This window comes from Armigeres subalbatus, chromosome 2, assembly GCF_024139115.2.
Source record: "Armigeres subalbatus isolate Guangzhou_Male chromosome 2, GZ_Asu_2, whole genome shotgun sequence".
Taxonomy (NCBI): Eukaryota; Metazoa; Arthropoda; class Insecta; order Diptera; family Culicidae; genus Armigeres; species Armigeres subalbatus.
Window position 1 is genome coordinate 55,879,290 of NC_085140.1, and position 21,707 is coordinate 55,900,996.

A 21,707-nucleotide genomic window follows, 5' to 3' on the forward strand; every position below is an offset into this window, starting at 1 on the left:
CTAGGCCCAATGTCACCCCGAATGATAAATTTGGACCGCGTTTGGCAATCGATTGGAGGTGGCGCAAGGATCATTGTTATGGAAAACGCAGCTCGAATGCGTCTGTCAAATGCATTGGCAGCGTCCGACGATTGCTAATTAGCTGCTTCCGTACGTACTTCCGCAATCGGTTGAGTAGATGGCAGTAGTGGGCCAACGTATATCAATTCAAAAGTTTACACAGGATTTTCAATAAAATTTGTTCTAGCCTAAATATCTGTTATCTGTGGTTAAACTGATTGTTCGCTCCACACCTAGAGGCGCGTGCATCGTTTGCTTTTAGATAAACCATCCCACACTAGCGCTTTCTTTGGACAATTTCGTACTGAACATCATTTCCTGAAACATGTACGCGAGATGGTGATAAAGAAACTGAACGATGGATTTTTTAGAACACTTGTTCAAGCTGTTACGTATGTTTGCCGGTAGGGATATCTTTTTTTACTTGAAAATTTTCCTGAAATCCCGCAAAAAAAATCTTTCTAAATAATTTCTAAAGGGTGTCCCACATCAAATTGCATCACGGAAAAAACATTATCCATTGGGTATTTCTCTTGATATTTGAGTAGAAGTAGTTAAGAATGTATCAATTACATTGTTTTTTTATCACCCTCAGTTTTTCGAAGAAAAAAATTGAGTCACCCGAAAAGCCACGTCACAAATTTATTTTTCACAAATATAAGAAAAATCCTCAACTCTCTCATCGAGACATCGGAAGCCAACTCGTAATCTTGAAGTCAACGGTACGTCGTGTGGTTGCTACAAAACATTGAGCATCGACCTGAAGGAGGAATGAAGCTAGAATGGATGTTCTATTAGTGATCAGGATCACAAGTGTGTCGTAAAAGCGTTTAAGCGGAATCCCAATGCTCCGGTCAAGGATGTGGCAATAAAGTTGAATCTGTCCAAGTTTTTCGTTCAGAGAGCTAAAGATCGAAAAGGATTGGATATGATGATAAAGTCAACGGTCTGGAAACTGTACACCAGATGTTGAAAATTATCTCATCAATCTTACGTCAAGGCGCACTTCCGGCAGCTTCTACTGGATTGAACCTAAGTAGCCCGGAAACCTAAAAATATCTTTTTTGGAGATTTCGACTGGATTAGTTGCTAATATTCAGGTTTTTCGGCTTTAAGTCTCATGAAAATGTTGATAATTTCAAATCATTGCCAACGTTTCGATTCGGGGGTTTGGATCTTCATTCAAATACATTGGCAGAACAGAACAAAAAGTCGATAGAAATTTATACAGCGCCACCGGTGAGAAATGAAAATTTATCGATTAGCCTTTTAAAAAATTTGGACAAATTAACTTTTTTGTGTTTTGCAAAACTCAACCACAGATCGCACAGCTTAAACAAGTTAAAATGCATCATGACAACCAGTGTCCTTTGCCTTTGAAACTTTTTGAAAGAATTTATCATTGACCATAACTTCTTGAATTATCGTATTGAACGTCTTTCAAATTATGCTACATTTAATAAGTGATGATGATGATAAGTGAGATTTTCTTTCCACTTAATCTCTGTCTGACATTAATAAATCAAAATATGCCAATGTTTTTATATTCCCATACTTTTAGTTCATGCAAATGAATATTGAATGAACAAACTGTCCAGTCAGTAAAATATTTTTTCAAAAAACAAATCATTATTTACTGACTAACTCAGTTATGTTCATATTTATTTGACATTTTCGTTTAAGCTGAAAACTTGGTAATATGAAATATTGCTGTTGAAATTACTGGATGATCCGTAGTCCAAAAACTCAGTAAAATAAATTAGCTGTGTAAGAGATTGTCAGGATATTCTACGGAAAATTACTAAAAAAAATGGGAAAGAGTCGTTTGACCGAAAATCATTCGACGGATAGACATTTTGGGCCAAACGGTTATAAATAAAGAACTGTTTGATACAAAAAATTTTTTGACGAAAGCAAAAAGTCGGCCTGAAAAGGCGTTGTCTCTAACAGGTTGTTTGACCGAAATGATCGTTTAGCCGAATAATGCCGTTTGGTTGTAATGGTCGTTTGACAGAAAGGGCCATTTGGCCGAATGCATCATACGACCAAATGGCTTCTCGGCAGATGGCCATTTCGGCCAAATGACCATTTCGGCCAAAGGACCTTTACGGCAAACGGCATTTTCGGCCAAATGACCTATTTGGATAAACAACTTTTTCGGTCAAATGACCAGATCGGCTGAACGATATTTTCGGCCAGATGGGCCATACATTTTTCGACAAATGCACCTTCCTGTCGTTTTGTCAAAAGTTATTCGGTGAAAAGCCATTTGTTCGAAAGCAGTGTAGCTTAAGTTATCCGATTGGTTACCTCCTGCAGGTGACCACCCTTATTACTTTTCAGGGGTGGCAATACGCATCTCGAATCGAGTCACTCGATTCGTCCATTTTGCTCTCGCTTCGAAAAAACTGCAGCATTATGTTTTTTCGTTCGGCTTTATACAGTCGCAGTACAAGATTTCGAATGGTGCTGTACTAGCTCATCGAGTATGTTCTGTCAAACGAAATGTAAACAGAGAGAATAAGAGATAGCTGTCTCCGTGTTTAGTATGCCACCTGCTCGAGATACAACCTTCAGCGGATGACGAATGTAAGTAAACAGAGAGAATAGGAGTATTCCATGACTATAGGGGGCAGCAGGGACTATGTCCAAGGGCTTGACGATTCCTCCCCAGGCCATCTGCGAGTTGTGGCGCCTGCCTAGGATGTGGTGGGGTTTGACAGTGGGCCCTGTTAAACCTCTATAAAAAGCTGCATGTATCCGCAAGTACGCCCCGCCAAAGCGACCGTGTGCCGCTCAAAGCGCACAAGACTTGTTAGGTGGGACGCTAAACAGCCTTCCGACGAGACAGGAGGTTTGCGCAGGCCCAATAAGCCGCCTTTAAAAACAACCATTACGAACAACATAGAAAATAATACGACTCGATACAATAGGCAACGACCTAGGCGACGGATAAAGGATCACGATTGGAAGCATGGAACATGGAACTGCAAGTCGCTTGGCTTCGCAGGTTGCGACAGGATAATCTACGATGAATTACATCCCCGCAACTTCGATGTCGTAGCGCTGCAGGAAATCTGCTGGACAGGACAGAAAGTGTGGAAAAGCGGGCATCGAGCGGCTACCTTCTACCAAAGCTGTGGCACCACCAACGAGCTGGGAACCGGCTTCATAGTGCTGGGAAAGATGCGCCAACGCGTGATTGGGTGGCAGCCAATCAACGCAAGGATGTGCAAGCTGAGGATAAAAGGCCGTTTCTTCAACTATAGCATCATTAACGTGCACTGCCCACACGAAGGGAGATCCGACGACGAGAAAGAAGCGTTCTATGCGCAGCTGGAGCAGACATACGATGGATGCCCACTGCGGGACGTCAAAATCGTTATCGGTGACATGAACGCTCAGGTAGGAAGGAGGAAATGTACAGACCGGTCATCGGACCAGATAGTGTGCATACCGTATCGAACGACAACGGCCAACGATGCATAAACGTTGCAGCCTCCCGCCGAATGGTAGTCCGAAGCACTTTCTTCCACCGTAAGAATATCCACAAGGCCACATGGAAGTCACCTAATCAAGTAACAGAAAATCAAATCGACCACGTTCTAATCGACGGTAAATTCTTCTCCGACATCACGAACGTACGCACTTACCGCAGTGCGAATATTGAATCCGACCACTACCTCGTCGCAGTATGTCTGCGCTCAAAACTCTCGACGGTGATCAACACGCGTCGGAGTCGTCCGCCGCAGCTAAACATTGGGCGGCTACAAGACGGTAGACTAGCCCAAGACTACGCGCAGCAGCTGGAAGTGGCACTCCCAACGGAATAGCAGCTAGGCGCAGCATCTCTTGAAGATGGCTGGAGAGATATTCGATCCGCCATTGGAAGCACCGCAACCGCTGCACTAGGCACGGTGGCTCCGGATCAGAGAAACGACTGGTATGACGGCGAATGTGAGCAGTTAGTTGAGGAGAAGAATGCAGCATGGGCGAGATTGCTGCAACACCGCACGAGGGCGAACGAGGCACGATACAAACGGGCGCGGAACAGACAAAACTCGATTTTCCGGAGGAAAAAGCGCCAGCAGGAAGATCGAGACCGTGAAGAGACGGAGGAACTGTACCGCGCTAATAACGCACGAAAGTTTTATGAGAAGTTGAACCGTTCACGTAAGGGCCACGTGCCACAGCCCGATATGTGTAAGGACATAAACGGGAACCTTCTTACGAACGAGCGTGAGGTGATCCAAAGGTGGCGGCAGCACTACGAAGAGCACCTGAATGGCGATATGGCAGACAACGGTGGCGGTATGGTAATGAACCTAGGAGCACGCGCGCAGGACATGCGACTTCCGGCTCCGAATCTCCAGGAAATCCAGGAGGAGATCGGCCGGCTGAAAAACAACAAAGCCCCTGGAGTTGACCAACTACCAGGAGAGCTGTTTAAACACGGTGGTGAAGCACTGGCTAGAGCGCTGCACTGGGTGATTACCAAGGTTTGTGAGGATGAGGGTCTGCCGCAGGAGTGGATGGAAGGTGTCGTGTGTCCCATCTACAAAAGGGCGATAAGCTGGATTGTAGCAACTACCGCGCAATCACATTGCTGAACGCCGCCTACAAGGTACTCTCCCAAATTTTATGCCGTCGACTAACACCAATTGCAAGAGAGTTCGTGGGGCAGTACCAGGCGGGATTTATGGGTGAACGCTCTACCACAGACCAGGTGTTCGCCATACGTCAGGTATTGCAGAAATGCCGCGAATACAACGTGCCCACACATCATCTATTTATCGACTTCAAAGCCGCATATGATACAATCGATCGGGACCAGCTATGGCAGCTAATGCACGAAAACGGATTTCCGGATAAACTGATACGGTTGATCAAGGCGACGATGGATCGGGTGATGTGCGTAGTTCGAGTTTCAGGGCATTCTCGAGTCCCTTCGAAACCCGTAGAGGGTTACGGCAAGGTGATGGTCTTTCGTGTCTGCTATTCAACATCGCTTTGGAGGGAGTAATACGAAGGGCAGGGATTGACACGAGTGGTACGATTTTCACGAAGTCCGTCCAGTTATTTGGCTTCGCCGACGACATTGATATCATGGCACGTAACTTTGAGAGGATGGAGGAAGCCTACATCAGACTGAAAAGCGAAGCTAAACGGATTGGACTAGTCATCAACACGTCGAAGACGAAGTACATGATAGGAAGAGGCTCAAGAGAGGTCAATGTGAGCCACCCACCACGAGTTTCTATCGGTGGTGACGAAATCGAGGTGGTTGAAGAATTCGTGTACTTGGGCTCACTGGTGACCGCCGATAACGATACCAGCAGAGAAATTCGGAGACGCATAGTGGCTGGAAATCGTACGTACTTTGGACTCCGCAAGACGCTCCGATCGAATAGAGTTCGCCGCCGTACCAAACTGACTATCTACAAAACGCTTATAAGACCGGTAGTTCTCTACGGACACGAGACCTGGACGATGCTCGTGGAGGACCAACGCGCACTGGGAGTTTTCGAAAGGAAAGTGTTGCGTACCATCTATGGTGGGGTGCAGATGGCGGACGGTACGTGGAGGAGGCGAATGAACCACGAGTTGCATCAGCTGTTGGGAGAACCATCCATCGTTCACACCGCAAAAATCGGAAGACTGCGGTGGGCCGGGCACGTGGCCAGAATGTCGGACAGTAATCCGGTGAAAATGGTTCTCGACAACGATCCGACGGGAACAAGAAGGCGAGGTGCACAGCAGGCAAGGTGGATCGATCAGGTGGAGGACGACTTGCGGACCCTCCGCAGACTGCGTGGTTGGCGAAGTGCAGCCTTGAACCGAGCTGAATGGAGAAGTCTTTTATGTGCAGCACAGGCCACTCCGGCCTTAGTCTGATGATAAATAAATAAATGACTATAGAAAGCAATATTATTTATTGAGCAGTTGCAACCAATTTCAACATTACGCCGATACGATGTTTCGTCAATTGAGATATGTTACGGCAAATACTAAAAGTTTAATGTTTTTTTGAGTTTCTGACGCCGATGAATAATTTAAAGCTAAAGTCAAGTAATACGTGTAAGCTATGAAGACCCGATTTGCGTTGAAGTCGTTTTTACGCGTATTTTGGGATAATTAGAGATAGCATATTGTCTAGATACAATAAAAGTAGGTATACTAATGACATTCTTTACTTTAAGATACAACAATAATACATTTTTTCCCTGCACGTACAGAAATAATAACAATTATAATTAAAAACTTTCTCTCTCGAACAACATTCGAAAGCTATAAAGGTGACGAGCGTTTTTCATTCGACTTGAGTCGTTTTCCAGTGTGCTATCGAGTATCCATAATGCCAAAATATCTCGATATTCTTGTACCTCCTCGATCATACTCGAACGATCATTCGTTTTCGAGGTCGAATCGAAAGCCATAATGCCAAACATGTTCGACTCGATAAAGTTTCGTTCGAATCGAAATGCACAATGCCACCTCAGGATGGTTCATCATATAGTTCGCTCGATAATTCGATTGTGAATTCACATCAATTGACCAGCATCACTCATAAAATCTTTTATGGGGAAAAGAAAGGGCTGAGGAAGTGAAAAGGAAAAGTTTACGAATTGTTTACATGCTTCATGTTTTAATATTTCAAGAGCAAGTACACACTGTCTATAAGGAAAAATAGATGAAAAATCTCGAAAATAGACCATGCAATTCAATATGCTTGTACCTCCTCGAGCATACTCGAACGATAAGTCGTTTTCAAGATCGAATCGAAAGCCGTAATGCCAAACATCTTCGACTCAATAGAATTTCGTTCGAATTGAGAGATGCACACTGCCACCCCATGTCTAACATCAATATCTCATAATCATGCTTATTTAATATAGAATAATTACTTACCGTCAAAATTTGAAGGAAAAAATCTTCCAAACAATATTTTGAGAACTATATCATTGGCCCGCCAAACACTTGGTTTGGATTTTGCAAAGGGCGAAAAGTGAACAAAATTGCACTACTCGGTGGATTGAGTTGGGCATTTTGTTAAAATATTACCAAACTTTGCTGAAAAGTATAGCTACTTTTTTCATGATTTATTCAGCTAAATTGGAAAAGATCCGCATTATAATCAACGTACCCGGATAGAAATGTACTATTGGTTCAATAGTGTAAACAATTGAATTACCATACAATATACGGTATACAATAGGATACATTGTTTCTTGATGGTTGCACAGATTGTATCAACACTGAGGATACAATACATCAACATATTTCTCTAATGTAACAATACGGATATTTTAACAATATATTAACCATACACTATATTGTGTGACGAAAAATAATGTAAGGAAAAATCTCAGATTTTGTATAGTTACGATACTTAATAACCCGTACATTCTATTGTGAAAATTTCATTTACATTTGAGTAAATGGTTCATAACAATGCATTCTAATGTATTTCTATGGTTTCATTTACAATATAAACTATTGCCAATTTAATGTTATTAATAGTAGCGTTACAATAAATTGTATTGTTATTCTACTGTATTCTACTGTTTGGGTGTATTCGGGTAGTCCACTGAAAAACAGAATACGATTACATTTAAAACTAAAAATACCATATAATTTCAGAAAATATTGTAGAAAAGTATAATTTTTATTTCGCTTAGTGAATGTTTCTAATCAATAGTTGTTAAGTTTTGCCTTTCTCGTACAACAAAGTTGTACCGAAAGGCTATCATTTCACTCCGAAAACGAACTTTTTATAGAAGCCTCAGAGACCCATAGTATTTTATAACAATCGACTCAGCTCGTTGAGCTGAACAAATGTCTGTCTGTCCGTGTGTATGTGTGTGTGTGCACACGAAAACCAAAAACATTAGCCAACTTTTCGTATAGTAATTTTTAATCGATTTCCTCGCAACAAGCTGCATTTGATGGGCGACAAACGCTAGTTGATCACTATTGAATTTCATAACGATCGACCGTTGCGCTTAAAACTTATAAAGAAAATAGTACATCGACCCATATTAGCACCATAAGGTTGGTGTCTTGGCTAAATGCGAGATAGGCAGTATCACTACTCGGTGAATTAAGTTGATTTTTTGACGTAGGACTACATCTAAGTTTTCGATAGTATCAGAGGTTAGAAAAAAATTACCGCAACAAAGAAAATAGGTTTTGGAGGCTAATAAGTCGATCATAACATATTTTCATGATTATATCATCAATAGAATGCAAATTTATCCAAGATAACTCACCATTGAGATCTATTAATTTTCAGAAGTAAACCATTGAGTATTATTCTCCAACACTCTTTGCTCCCACAATCAGTCAATCGCCTTCTTCAAATGGATGTAGTGGCGCCGGGAGTGGGTAGCACAAGTAGGACATGTCCTACGCATGAATTTTCGTGGGTGGGACAGGCAAGGCATTGGCCTACCCATGATTAGCCGAGCAGAGTATAAAATATTCACCTTCACGAAGCAACTTCGACCCGAATTTCAACAAACGTCGTTCAACAAACGAACAACTGAGAATAGTCCCTGCGTTCGAAGAAAACATAATAAGCCTTGATTATGTTGACTTTTGGCGCTAAAATTGTCCCTCAGTTGAACGTCAGGGTCAGATCTATGTGGGTACTTGTTTCAATCATTATATAAGTGTTCAGTTTTACAGTAATTTATTAGTTAATCTAAATAAATCCTGATATTCGATCGGAAATTGTCAGTGGTCAGCCGAATGTGAATATGTTACGAAGTGAGAGTGACGAAGAGACTTCATCAAAAACATTTGATTATTTTAAGCTCTTGTTGCAATACTGTCTGCACACCTAAAATCGCAAAATTCGCCGAATTGTCAACAGCAGAACTGTTTGGTAAACAATTTTACAAATTTCCCATGGTTTTGACAATTGAACAAAGGAAAATATTACAGAAAAACGGCAAACCTACGAGTGAGAAATGTGTGCGTTATTTTTTAAGTAGCCGCAGGACAGTCAAGTTAAATAAGTAGTGCTTGATGGATCGTGCACTTGTAGAACGTAATTTCCTAATTCGTTTCGTGTAAGCCGCGTAAAACTCGAAACCGTAAAAAACTCAATCTTAAAAACTGCGTGGAAAAGAATTGAAATATTTAGTCTACTTCCAATAGCAAAGATTATCGAATTAATTTTCTTCTCCTTATCCTACATTGATCATCGTTTTTATTGAAAGAGCAACTAGCAACTAGCAACTACTAGTACTATCTTGCTTATTGAAGAAAACATATTTGTTCTAAAAATCGATGGAAATTTAACAAATTATGTGAAGATTATGTCTGGAATGTCAGGAAGTTCAGATTTTTTATTTTTACATTTTTTTATATGTAATATGTGCATCGATTTCTGTTGCGCAAACTGACATTTTTCCTATTTGTCCTACCCACGACTTGGAACGTGGATGCGTCTCTGAATGGATGCATCTGCCCGGTATAAGTAAAAAATAGTTGATAATGCCTTGTTTAAAAGAACGCGTCCACCCGGTATAAGGCGAAGGAAGGGTAATGCTTTCTATAAACTGATGCATTTGTCTGCCATAACGCGAAGAAAGGGGTAATGCCTTCTTTAAATAGTAGCGTTTGTCCATTATAAGGTGTAAGGAGGAAATAAAGCGTTCTTTAAAAGAACGCGTCTGTTCGACATAAGGCGAAGGGAGGGGTAATGAATTCTTTGAATGAATGCGTCTGCTCGGTATAAGGCGAAAGAAGTTGATAAAACCTTATTTATAAGAAACGCGAAAGAAGTTGATAAAACCATCTTTATAAGAACGCATTTGCCAGGTATAACGCGAAGGAAGGGGTAATGCCTTCTTTAAGTGGTTGCCTCTACCCGGTACAAAACGAAAGGAGGATATAATGCCATATTTAAACGAATACGTCTTCTCGGTATAAGGCGAAAGGAATGAATAAAGGAGAGGAGATAATCCCTTCAATATATTTGGACCGTCTGTCAGATATATATGGATTTGTAAGGGGCAATTGAAATTTCCACATATTCTGGGAGACCTTTTTAGCTGTGCGGGAAGATGCGTGGCTTCGGCGAAAAGTTACAAACCGCCAAATGTTATTCCTCGAAATGTTCAACCGCGAAAATGAATTCCGTGAAACAGTTTTCGGTGAAATATCATACAATCTGAGAAAACAATTCCTTCTTGAAATGGGTACGTTTGCTCGAAAAAGAAAGAAAGGAGGTAGTCCCTTCTATGAGTTAACGCAACTGTCCGGTATAAAGCAAAGGGAAAGTTAATGTCTACTTTGAATGGATGAGTCTGCCCTAGAGATGGTTGGGTTTCACATTATGCAAACCCGAACCCGACTGGAAACCTATTAGTAAATTTCCTTCAAACCCGAACTCGACCCGAACATTTTTTTATCAACCCGAAATTGACCCGTACCCGAGAATTTTTATATTCGTAAGCCCTTACTCCACCCAAATCCGACATAATTTAATTATTCAAGCCACACTAAAGTTTTTCCTGGAACATTCAAACTAGATATTTTCTGTTTCTTTTTAAATCTAAACAAAATGTAAGCCCAAACAACGAGCCGCCTAACAATTTACAAAAGTGAACAAAGTAATATTCAGTATTTAATTACTTAAGCCCGTACCCGACCCGCATCCGATTTTTTTTTATCTCACAACCATCTCCCGGTATTAGGCAAAAGAAGTTGATAATGACCGGTATAAAGCGAAGAAAAGGGTAACGCCTTTTTTAAATGGATGCATCTGCCCAGTATAAGGCGAAAGGAGTTGATAAAACCTTCTTCAAAAGAACGAATCTGCCCGGTATATGGCAAAGGAATGAGTAATGCCTTCTTTTAATGGTAGCGTCTGCCCGGTACAAAGCGAAGGAATGATATAATGTCATATTTAAATGAATACTTTTTCTTGATATAATGCGAAAGGAAGAAATAAAGAATTATTCATAAAAACGTTTATCCGTAAAAAAAAATAAAGAGAGGAGATAATCCTTTCATCATACCTGGCCCGTCGGTCAGATATAATAAAAGATTTGTAATGGGAAAGTGAAATTTCGAAAACTACTTCTACATATTCTGAAAGGCCTTCTTTAGCCGTGCGTGAAGGTGCGTAGCTGCCAAGCAAGACTATGCTGAAGGGCTGGGTTCAACTTCTGGACCGGTCGCGGTCTAGGAAATTTATTATGTATGGCTTTTTTATGTATGAAAGTTTCAACGTATTTATCTCGTGTTATACGAATGCAAAAAAAAATATACTTGGCTTAGAAACCTCGCAGGTAATAATTGTGGAAGTGCTGAATGAACACTAAGCTATTATTATTAATGTTCCGCGAAATGGTGCATTCCGCGAAAAGTCATTCGGCGAATAGGTACAAAGCGCCAAAAGTTACAAACCGCCAAATGTTCAAAGTGCTATGGAATTATTATAATACTATGTTGAGAATATTTCTGAAACTCTAAAGGAATGACTTTCTTAATTTAGGAACATTTCCAGCCAATATTATAATTTGTAGCAAGTATAGAGAAGCGACTATTTGGCTCCAACATACTCTACAACACCTACCATCCACAAGTGAATAAAAAGGTAGACGGATCAGTGGAGGTGGCTGCGCATACCTGTTTCGGAACTGTGATGGCCACGTGAGGCGATCGTATGCAAAATTTGTCGAACCGGGCGTCACGTTCGGAGGGCATGAAAAACTGCGGCGACGGCGGCGATGGGATGCAGAATTGTATTTTGTTCTGGTTTTTGGCTTTGAACAGATTTTCGGTTATTATTGTTAAGGTCAATGTGTTTTTGCGGTGACAGTAGTCGCTGTTCATGAAATTAACGCACCACGACGAGCGGCCGGGCCGTGTGACATACCCGCGGTGTCCGTTCCGGTCCGGTTGGTCGAATAATTTCGGGGACAGCGGTTTTTCGACCTTTTCGTTTGTGTATTTATCAAGCCGTTTGTTGTTGGTCGGGTGGACCTTTCTCTTTCCGACTGGAAGCGCCGTAATGGAGTTTAATAACATTTAAGTGACCGTTTGTTTGGCGTTGTGGAAACATTTCCTGTTGCGATGTAACGGAACGCTTTCGATTTCAAGCAAAATCCACGATCTGAATTTAGCTGACTGTGCTCCAGATTCTTGTTGTTTGTCTTTGACCCAATAAAATTCATTTTCCCATTCGTCGGGGCATAACCGCTTACATAGCTTTATTACCGCAGAATCAATCCCCTCGAAAGTGATTTACCGCACTTTATCCCTTTGTTGATATCAAACACGAAGCGAGTGTCATTCGAGAATCAAAACGCTGGAAATTCGTTTATGAGCTTATTTATGGCCCATTGTCACAAAACTCATTTCGGCCTCTGCTTGAGCCTATTGCCAGGATGTCGTTTTCCTTATACTCGATTTCGGAAGTTTCGCGACTTTTCCATCCAATCATTTCAAGCGTTGGTTCCACGTGGGGTCGTTGGTCGTAGGAATGGAATGAAGTATCGGCACTGTTTTGCAGAAAACCACCTCCATTGACTCTCCGTAAGACTTCCCATTCCAACGCCAAGTTGTAGTTATTTGTTTTTGGGAAGTAAACAAAATTCCGTCGTGATGCAGCACTGCTGGCTGCCGCTGGCAATGTAGGAGTAACTAACGATCTTTTCACCGGGCCAGATCCTTGGAACGGGGGGCGTTCACCATCTAAATGGGAAAAACTTTTTCCCGCGCCTAGGTCTATTTGCCCCTGGAAAAAGTGGAAAACGCCAAAAATGTTTATGGGAGCGAAACTAGTTTCGGTCGACAATGCAATGTCAATGGTTCGCTTCGCTTGGCGCTCGTTGGATCCCGGAAAACGACCGTAGGCCTGTGGAATCAGGCTGCACTCTTTTAAATTGTTGAATTTGGGCACGGTACTCACTAGGGAAGGCAGGAGTTGCGATGGGCCAGATGCCATGGCATCCAGAATGGGTTGTTTTTTCGATACACATGATGGGAGTGATAAGGCTTTTTTCGGGGTTTGAAGCCTCGCATGAATAGTGTCAGTTTTTAATTGAATAAGCGATATGAGAGAATGCTTGATCAATATTCAAAGTGTCAACCAGATTTTGTTTGAAAAACTCATTGACCTCATGTTCTACTGATGTGTGCAGTTTGTTCTAATAATTGATCAGGAAGAAAGTTGATTTTAAGTAAAAATTAATCATTCTCCTCATTTTTGGACAAAAATAAATTCATAGATTGTATCTGGAAATTTGAATTAGACCTTGTGTTTTAATCTTGGGTTTTCTCGGAGTGTGAGGCTTTCTTTAGCAGATGGGATCTGGGAACTTCACCGTATCTGAGGAATGGGTAAGTTGAGTAACCATTATGATAAAATTAGCATTTACTAATTAGGAAATATATCACACCAAGTAGAGAAGTATGATTGAAAAGCCTTAAATATGAAACTATAAAAATAACCTAACTGAAATTAAAATACCTTGAGCCACTAACAACTTCCAATTCAATCCGTATTTTAAAATCATATATTCATTGAAAGGCAATAACCGAATTATAAATACTCTGCATAATTGAACAGCTGTTGAAACAATTCAACTTATTTGTCATCAGCATTTTCCGTCCAACACCATCGAAAAATTACCTCTGTTCTCAAACAAATGTGGATCACTGCTGTATCCGGACACCGCCATCATGTTCCTTCGCCCACCTCCGAGCAGCAGCCCCAAAAGCACCATCACCATCAGGTAACAAAAATTGCACTTCATTATTTCTGTTTGCTTTTCTCATCAATCTCATCACCAGTGGCAAACAGCGCAGAGCACATTCACATTCTCGTTCACCGATACCGGCCGACCCCGGGATCATTAGAGGGTATCTGGGCACACTCTCGCTCCACTACACGCTTCTTCAGTACGGTCTGGCTTAGCCTTCTGGGCTTCTTCACTGGTGGCCATTCGTGAGTCCGCCAGAATCAAGCCGACGGAGCGTTCTAACTCGACTCACACTTCTTCAGATGTTCGCAAACATCCGGGCACATCTCCGATGCACTACCGAGCAAATATACAGCAAAAGCAATAGACTGATGAAGGTTTATTCAGAGTAAAATTTATATCTGATGTTTTAAACGGAAGTTCTCCCTGATCTGTTCACATGAAGGCTGAAATTCGCTGATTTTTTATCTCAATCAATTATTAATAAGTTGGTCAATTTTTAAAAGTGAAACAATAACAACAAACTACACCAGGAAATTATTAAATCAGCTGAAACCCTGAACATTTTCATCTCACTTTCAGTAGAAATTTCTCCATTCAGAAAAAAGTTCATAAAATCTAAAGATAATAATTGTTGATATCAAAAGACAGTTTAAATATAAAAATTTTGTGAATAGTTCCTATAAACATTATTGTATTATGAAAACAAGCATTCTGAAATAGCTAATGGAATTTCCTGAAATGTGAAGTTGTAGAATGTATTTTTCTCATCATTTCACTTATTTGAGGATAGATTTAAGCTTAAGTCCAATTCATATATGGTTCTTCAATATTATCCTTTCCCTTCTTTTTTGCCTGCTTCGTTGGACTTTTGCCGCCTCAGAACTTCGTGTTTCTTACTTTCTTAAAGCATTTCTACAGATATAAACTGCGGGGTTTCAAAGCCAAGTTTCTATGTCAACATATCAAGAAGGTAACACGATCATACGAGGAGTATCCAACCTGAAAATTTTCTTGACCGAACCGACAATTCGACATTGTTGTTTCAAAAGGGCGAAAGTCGCAAACGTAAACATTGACTTCTTCTGCTGATTTCAGAAAGATTAGAGACTTCTGGCGGCATTTTCCACTTCCGCTCGATAGAAGGCGCGGAGCGCCACCAGTTCCAAGTGGTTGTTAGCTGGGAGCGGTCCTACTTGTTGAGGAATTTTCAGGAAAAGGCATTGTTTACGTTTACGACATTGGCCCTTATGAAACAACCGTGTCGAATTAAGCCTAACGACCTTTGACATGATCTCGCTTTTGTATCTTTCCCCTAGGGTTAGGGATGCTCATCGATAGATTTTATATGAATTCGGCAGGTTTTCCCGTCCATGGTCTGATGCCCGTCATAGGCACTAAACCAATGACAGTAACGTTCATTTGCTATAATTCCACAATAGCAAAATGTTGTTCCTTCTAAGCCTACGCTTTGAATTGGAAGAGTTACAGTCAAACTTCTATGAGTATATGTTCTATGACTAGATATCGATTCATGGAAGGAAATTATGCTATAATTAAAAAAAATATTTTCTGGGTTACGGTTATGGTCCCTTCAAACAAATTTCCAAGGATTTTGATTTTTAAATTTTTTAATTTTTAATTTTTTTATTTTTAGATTTTTAAATTTTTAAATTTTAAAATTTAAAAATTTAAAAATTTAAAAATTAAAAAGTTTTTAAATTTTTAATTTTTAAATTTTTAATTTTTAATTTTTAAATTTTTAAAATTTTTAAATTTTTAAATTTTAAAATTTTTAAATTCTTAAGTTTTTAAATTTTTAAATTTTTAAATTTTTAAATTTTTAAATTTTTAAATTTTTAAATTTTTAAATTTTTAAATTTTTAATTTTTAAATTTTTGAATTTTAAAATTTTAAATTTTTGAATTTTAAAATTTTAAAGTTTTAAATTTTTAAATTTTTAAATTTTTAAGTTTTAAATTTTTAAATTTTTAAATTTTTAAAGTATTTTAATTTTAAAATTTTTGAATTTTTAAATTTTAAGTTTTTAAATATCTAAGTTTTTAAATTTTTAAATTTTTAAATTTTTAAATTTTTAAATTTTTAAATTTTTAATTTTTAAATTTTTAAATTTTTAGGTACCTATTTGAATTTTAAAATTTTTTAATTTGTTAAATTTTTAATTTTTAGCTTTTAAATTTATAAATTTTATAATTTTTAAATTTTTAAATTTTAAATTTTAAATTTTAAATTTTTAAATTTTTAAATTTAAAATTTATAAATGTTTAGATTTTTAAGTTTTTAAATTTTTTAATTTTAAAATTTTTAAATCTTTAAATTTTAAATTTTATAAATTTTTAACTTTTTAATTTTTGAATTTTTAAATTTTTAAATATTTAAATTTTTAAATTTTTAATTTTTAAAATTTTTTAAATTTCAATTTTTTTAATTTTAAATTTTAAATTTTAAATTTTAAATTTTAAATTTTTAAATTTTAAATTTTAAATTTTAAATTTTAAATTTTAAATTTTAAATTTTTAAATTTTTAAATTTTAAATTTTTAAATTTTAAATTTTAAATTTTTAAATCTTTAAATTTTAAATTTTAAATTTTTAAATTTTAAATTTTAAATTTTAAATTTAAATTAAATTTTTTAAACCTTTAAATTTTAAATTTTAAATTTTTAAATTTTAAATTTTAAATTTTTAAATTTTTAAATTTTAAATTTTAAATTTTAAATTTTTAAATTTTAAATTTTAAATTTTTAAATTTTAATTTTAAATTTTAAATTTTAAATTTTTTAAATTTTAAATTTTTAAATTTTAAATTTTAAATTTTTGAATATCAAATTTTAAAATTTAAACATTTTAAAGTTTAAATTTTTTTTAATTTTTAGATTTTAAAAATTTTAAATTTTTAAACTTTCAAATTTAAAAATTTTAAAATTTTTCGAATTTTTAATTTTAAAATTTTTCAAATTTTTAATTTTTAAGTTTTTAAATTTTTTAATTTTTAAATTTTTAAATTTTCAAATTTTTTAATTTTTTAATTTTTAAGGTTTTAAATTTTAAATTTCTAAATTTTTCAATTTTTAAATTTTCAAATTTTAAAATTTAAAAATCCTAATTTTCAAATTTCTTAAATTTCTTAAATTCTTAAATTTTTAAATTTATTAAATTTTTAAATTTTTAAATTTTTAAATTTTTAAATTTTTAAATTTTTAGATTTTTAGATTTTTAGATATTTAAATTTTTAGATTTTTAGATTTTTTAGATTTTAGATTTTTAGATTTTTAGATTTTAGATTTTTGAATTTTTAGATTTTTAGATTTTTAGATTTTTAGATTTTAGATTTTTAGATTTTTAGATTTTTTGAATTTTTAGATTTTTAGATTTTTAGGTTTTCTGATTTTTAGATATTTAGATTTTTGATTTTTAGGTTTTAGAATTTTTTAGATTTTTGAATTTTAGATTTTCAGATTTTTAGATTTTTGAATTTTTAGATTTTTAGATCTATAGATCCTTAGATTTTGAATTTTTAGATTTTAGATTTTTAGATTTTTGATTTTTAGATTTTTGAATTTTTAGATTTTAGATTTTTAGATTTTTAGATTTTAGATTTTTAGATTTTTAGATTTTTAGATTTTAGATTTTAGATTTTTAGATTTTTGAACTTTTAGATTTTTAGATTTTTTAGATTTTTAGATTTTTAGATTTTAGATTTTTAGATTTATAGATTTTAGATTTTTAGATTTTAGATTTTAGATTTTTAGATTTTAAGATTTTAGATTTTTAGATTTTTTAGATTTTTGAATTTTTAGATTTTTAGATTTTAGATTTTTTAGATTTTTTAGATTTTTGAATTTTAGATTTTTAGGTTTTCAGATTTTTAGTTTTAGATTTTTAGATTTTTAGATTTTTAGATTTTTAGATTTTTAGATTTTTATATTTTGGATTTTTAGATTCTAGAATTTTTAGATTCTTAGATTTATAGATTTTAGATTTTTAGATCCTTAGATTTTTAGATTTTTAGATCCATAGATTTTTAGATTTTAGAATTTTTTGAATTTTAGATTTAAGATTTTAGATTTTTAGATTTTTGAATTTTTAGATTTTTAGATTTTGAATTTTTTAGATTTTAGGATTTTTAGATTTTTAGATTTTTTAGATTTTTAGATTTTAGATTTTTTAGATTTTTGAATTTTTAGATTTTGAATTTTTAGATTTTAGATTTTGTATTTTTAGATTTTTGAATTTTTAGATTTTTAGATTTTTAGATTTTTTAGATTTTAGATTTTGATTTTTAGATTTTTAGATTTTTAGATTTTAGATTTTAGATTTTTTAGATTTTTGAATTTTTAGATTTTTAGATTTTTTAGATTTTTAGATTTTTGAATTTTAGATTTTTAGATTTTAGATTTTTAGATTTTAGATTTTTAGATCTTTAGATTTTAGATTTTGAATTTTTAGATTTTAGATTTTTAGATTTTTAGATTTTAGATTTTTTGAATTTTTAGATTTTTAGATTTTAGATTTTGAATTTTTAGATTTTTAGATTTTTAGATTTTTAGATTTTAGATTTTGAATTTTAGATTTTAGATTTTAGATTTTGAATTTTTTAGATTTTTTAGATTTTTAGATTTTTGAATTTTTAGATTTTTAGATTTTAGATTTTTAGATTTTAGATTTTTAGATTTTTTAGATTTTTAGATTTTTAGATTTTTAGATTTTTAGATTTTAGATTTAAGATTTTTTAGATTTTTAGATTTTTAGATTTTTAGATTTTTAGATTTTTAGATTTTTAGATTTTTAGATTTTTAGATTTTTAGATTTTTAGATTTTTAGATTTTTAGATTTTTAGATTTTTAGATTTTTAGATTTTTAGATTTTAAATATTTTGATTGAAGTTGATTAATCAACGAATGGAAGATGCGATCAATGCAATTATAACCTTATGATACTAAGTGCGAGAATCGGTTTGTCCATATATTTGGTTACTTTACACTAGACAAGCGACAAAAGGAATGAAAGTTAATGTACCGTAACGATATATGTGGTGATTTTTAATGGATATCATTGCACATATTTGGAGCAAATCAAATTTAAACCGAGCTTACTTGTAGAATTTATTCAAATTTAATTGAATATCGAATGACAATTCGTTGGCTGGGATTAAAATCAATTTTACATGTCGTTGAATTTTCAAAACTATTTGCTGTGAATTGTTAATGCAGATCCTTGCATCAATATTTGCTTACAGACTTCCACTTTCTCTCACTAAAAAATCGTTCAGCTTAGAAAACAATCGATTAAACAAAAAATCACGAAATCTTTTCATCAATCTTCCGTGTAAATTTGAAGTGAGTCCATTTTTTAGGTTCTGGAACAGTCTAACGCAACAATGATCCTGGGAGTTTGCATCCCTTCTCCTGTTGAACTACAACGTCTATAGTCCATCGCTATCTATCACTTCACGTGCCGGACTTTTGCACTCTCAATTAATCCAATTAGGAGGTCACCTTTTTAGTCACAAACACACTTTTTCCGTCTCTATTTTTCCACTTCTGAAAAACACCAACGTCAGACCCCGATCTTCCTAATCTAACGTCGCCGTACCGCCCGCTTTCAATTTTCCTCTTCGAGCCAGTAGAATGAAAAAACAAACGAGCAATGTCGTCGTGTCATTTTCCTTCCCGCGAGACCGGAGGACAACGCTCAGAGCAATTTGGCTTGTCTTATTTGACCGTCCAGTTCGTTACACTGATTAATTCACTGCACTTGCGAGAGGGAACACTTCACTGGTAAACAGATATCTATCTTCCTTCCGTTCTCCGGGTCCTTTCAACGGCGACCAATCTACGCTGATTTCATGAATCAACTGAAACGGCTACGAGCAGGTTTTTCGCGAAAAACTAAAAACCCAACGAAATGGGCTCATCAATCGTAGCGTAGGCAATCAAACAACAACCTGCTCCACCCGCCCAATACCAGTCCCGTGGAACTAATACTACCCAGAACGTTACCAACTACATTAACTGGACTAATGCTCCAAGCGTAGATACCTACGTCAGTATCATCAAGAACGTTGATCTACGGAAGAGTTCACTCGGTTCAATTTCACCTGTGTGCTTGCTGTTCTCTGAATGAGTTTTCCCCCTCGCGCCCTCGATTAACGACCGGGCCGGGGGACTCGTTAGTTTGTGTTGTTTAATTCAATTGTTGTCATGGTAGCCAAATGTTTAGCACCGTAGCCACTGGGCGCGTTGCATACCGACGACGACGACGACAACGTTCCGGCTTAGTAGTGGCCACCTGCTTACTTGTGTAATGGCTTTTGTTGCTGATATTGTCACAACTTGAGGTGCCGATTCGTTTGATGGTATTTGAATTTAAAAAAAATAGAATTTTATTTCAGATAGGAAGAGGTGTTGCATTCCTTGAAAAACTCTTACACAAATATGTACGTACCGAATGTCGAACAACACAAGATTATTCAAAACATAGAAAAACGTAATTATCTTAATTATTACCGAATCCATTGCTGTTGCAAATGCTTTTTTATAACTCGTTTTAAAATATTTCGTTTTGTGTTTCACAATGTATCATACATGACAAATTTTTGATACATTTTTCAGTTTCCGTTATTTCTCATTCGTGTTGTTTGTTTGTCGAGTTTACAAAGTGTAACAGCTCGGCTATTCTAACGAACCATTTAAATATGTATATGAAAAAAACTGTACATAACTAAAAATTTAATAACCAAACTACACCACAAAACATTTGAAAAAAAAATACATAGTTGGGAAATAGATCTATATAAAATACCCTGAACCAGACTCAACGAATCGTTTACGTGAATTTCATGCCAATCAAAAGATGGACCTCACAGGAGTGTTTCACACTACCAGAATAAATATGGTTTTGTAGTCGCTGGAGTGTCAGATAATGTATTTAAGCGCAGCTCTCCTATACCGGCATGCCATACTCGATTGCAGGGGAAACTATCTAATAGAAGTTGCAGTTCGATACATTTTTTTTAATCTGTCTCCAGATAAGCTTGCTAAAATAATCAGCCACATTTGCTCTTTCTGCTTTTGTACCATGGTGATTTTACAATCCTCAACCGAAACATGTCTGGGAGATTTTGGAGTGGGGAATGATGATGACTTGGATCTTCGCTGCGTTGATACAGATCTTCCAGCTGGGAAGTGATTCTGCCAGGGCATCCTTGCCTCGTTGAAGCTTTGCAACACTCTACCTTAGTGAACGTGATAAGTGCCATTTGCAAACATAAACAGCGTGCCACCTTTTGTTGATTTAGTGACACATCAGAGGTATGAACAGATTAAATAGCATGGTTGCGAGGATTTTGTCCTGGGGTACTGCTGCAATAGTTGTGGATAGTCGTCGACAGATAGTTGTGGACGATTTCCAATAGGTACAGCTGGGAAGAATGAGTTGCAGATCCAGATGTCACTCTCTCGATAACTACGAGTATTACTTGATGTTCAGTGTTCTGATACTGACCCTGCCACCGAATCATCTTGACGATGTCCTTTCTCAGAGCATAGCGAAAGCCAAACCTTCATTCCTGGAGTTTAGCGGATCGAGTTTCACCATGTAGAAGTCTGAAATGTGTTACTTAGGTCAGATACGGGTTTCCGTGATGAAAGGCACTTCATTTTCTTGCTAGTTGGAGAAATTATCCAAATCCATTACTTTGCCCCTGGGAGAACATGCATCCCAATTGATCAAGCCCATTGTAGGAGCCATTTAAAATGTTGAACAAAATGAAAATCATACAATCGAGTTGCCAGTTGCGTAGAGATGGCGTACCAGTTACTTTGGAATAAAGTAAAGCTGTGTCCTCGTCAGAAAACATCTCGTTTCCCAACCGCCTCTGGCTGAAATCCAAGAGGAGGAAGCG

The 21,707-nt window shown here is 36.0% G+C and overlaps 1 protein-coding gene across 9 annotated transcripts in view; it reads right to left on the minus strand.

Annotated features, from left to right (window-relative positions):
* Positions 1–19,889, minus strand: part of LOC134208673 (uncharacterized) — a 111,462-nt gene extending 91,573 nt beyond the window's left edge. For 3 of the 9 annotated variants that reach the window (XM_062684463.1, XM_062684456.1, XM_062684464.1), the window contains exons 1-2: positions 19,300–19,763; positions 13,712–14,117 (exon numbers count right to left, since the gene is read on the minus strand). In XM_062684463.1, coding sequence (XP_062540447.1) covers positions 13,712–13,835 — 124 coding nt within the window. In that variant the 5' untranslated portion in view covers positions 13,836–14,117; positions 19,300–19,763. Of the gene's footprint in view, positions 1–13,711; positions 14,238–19,299; positions 19,764–19,803; positions 19,820–19,846 lie in introns of those variants that run through there. The other 6 variants (XM_062684461.1, XM_062684462.1, XM_062684459.1 and 3 more) reach the window with 6 other exon arrangements.
* Between the last annotated feature and the right edge of the window lie 1,818 nt (positions 19,890–21,707).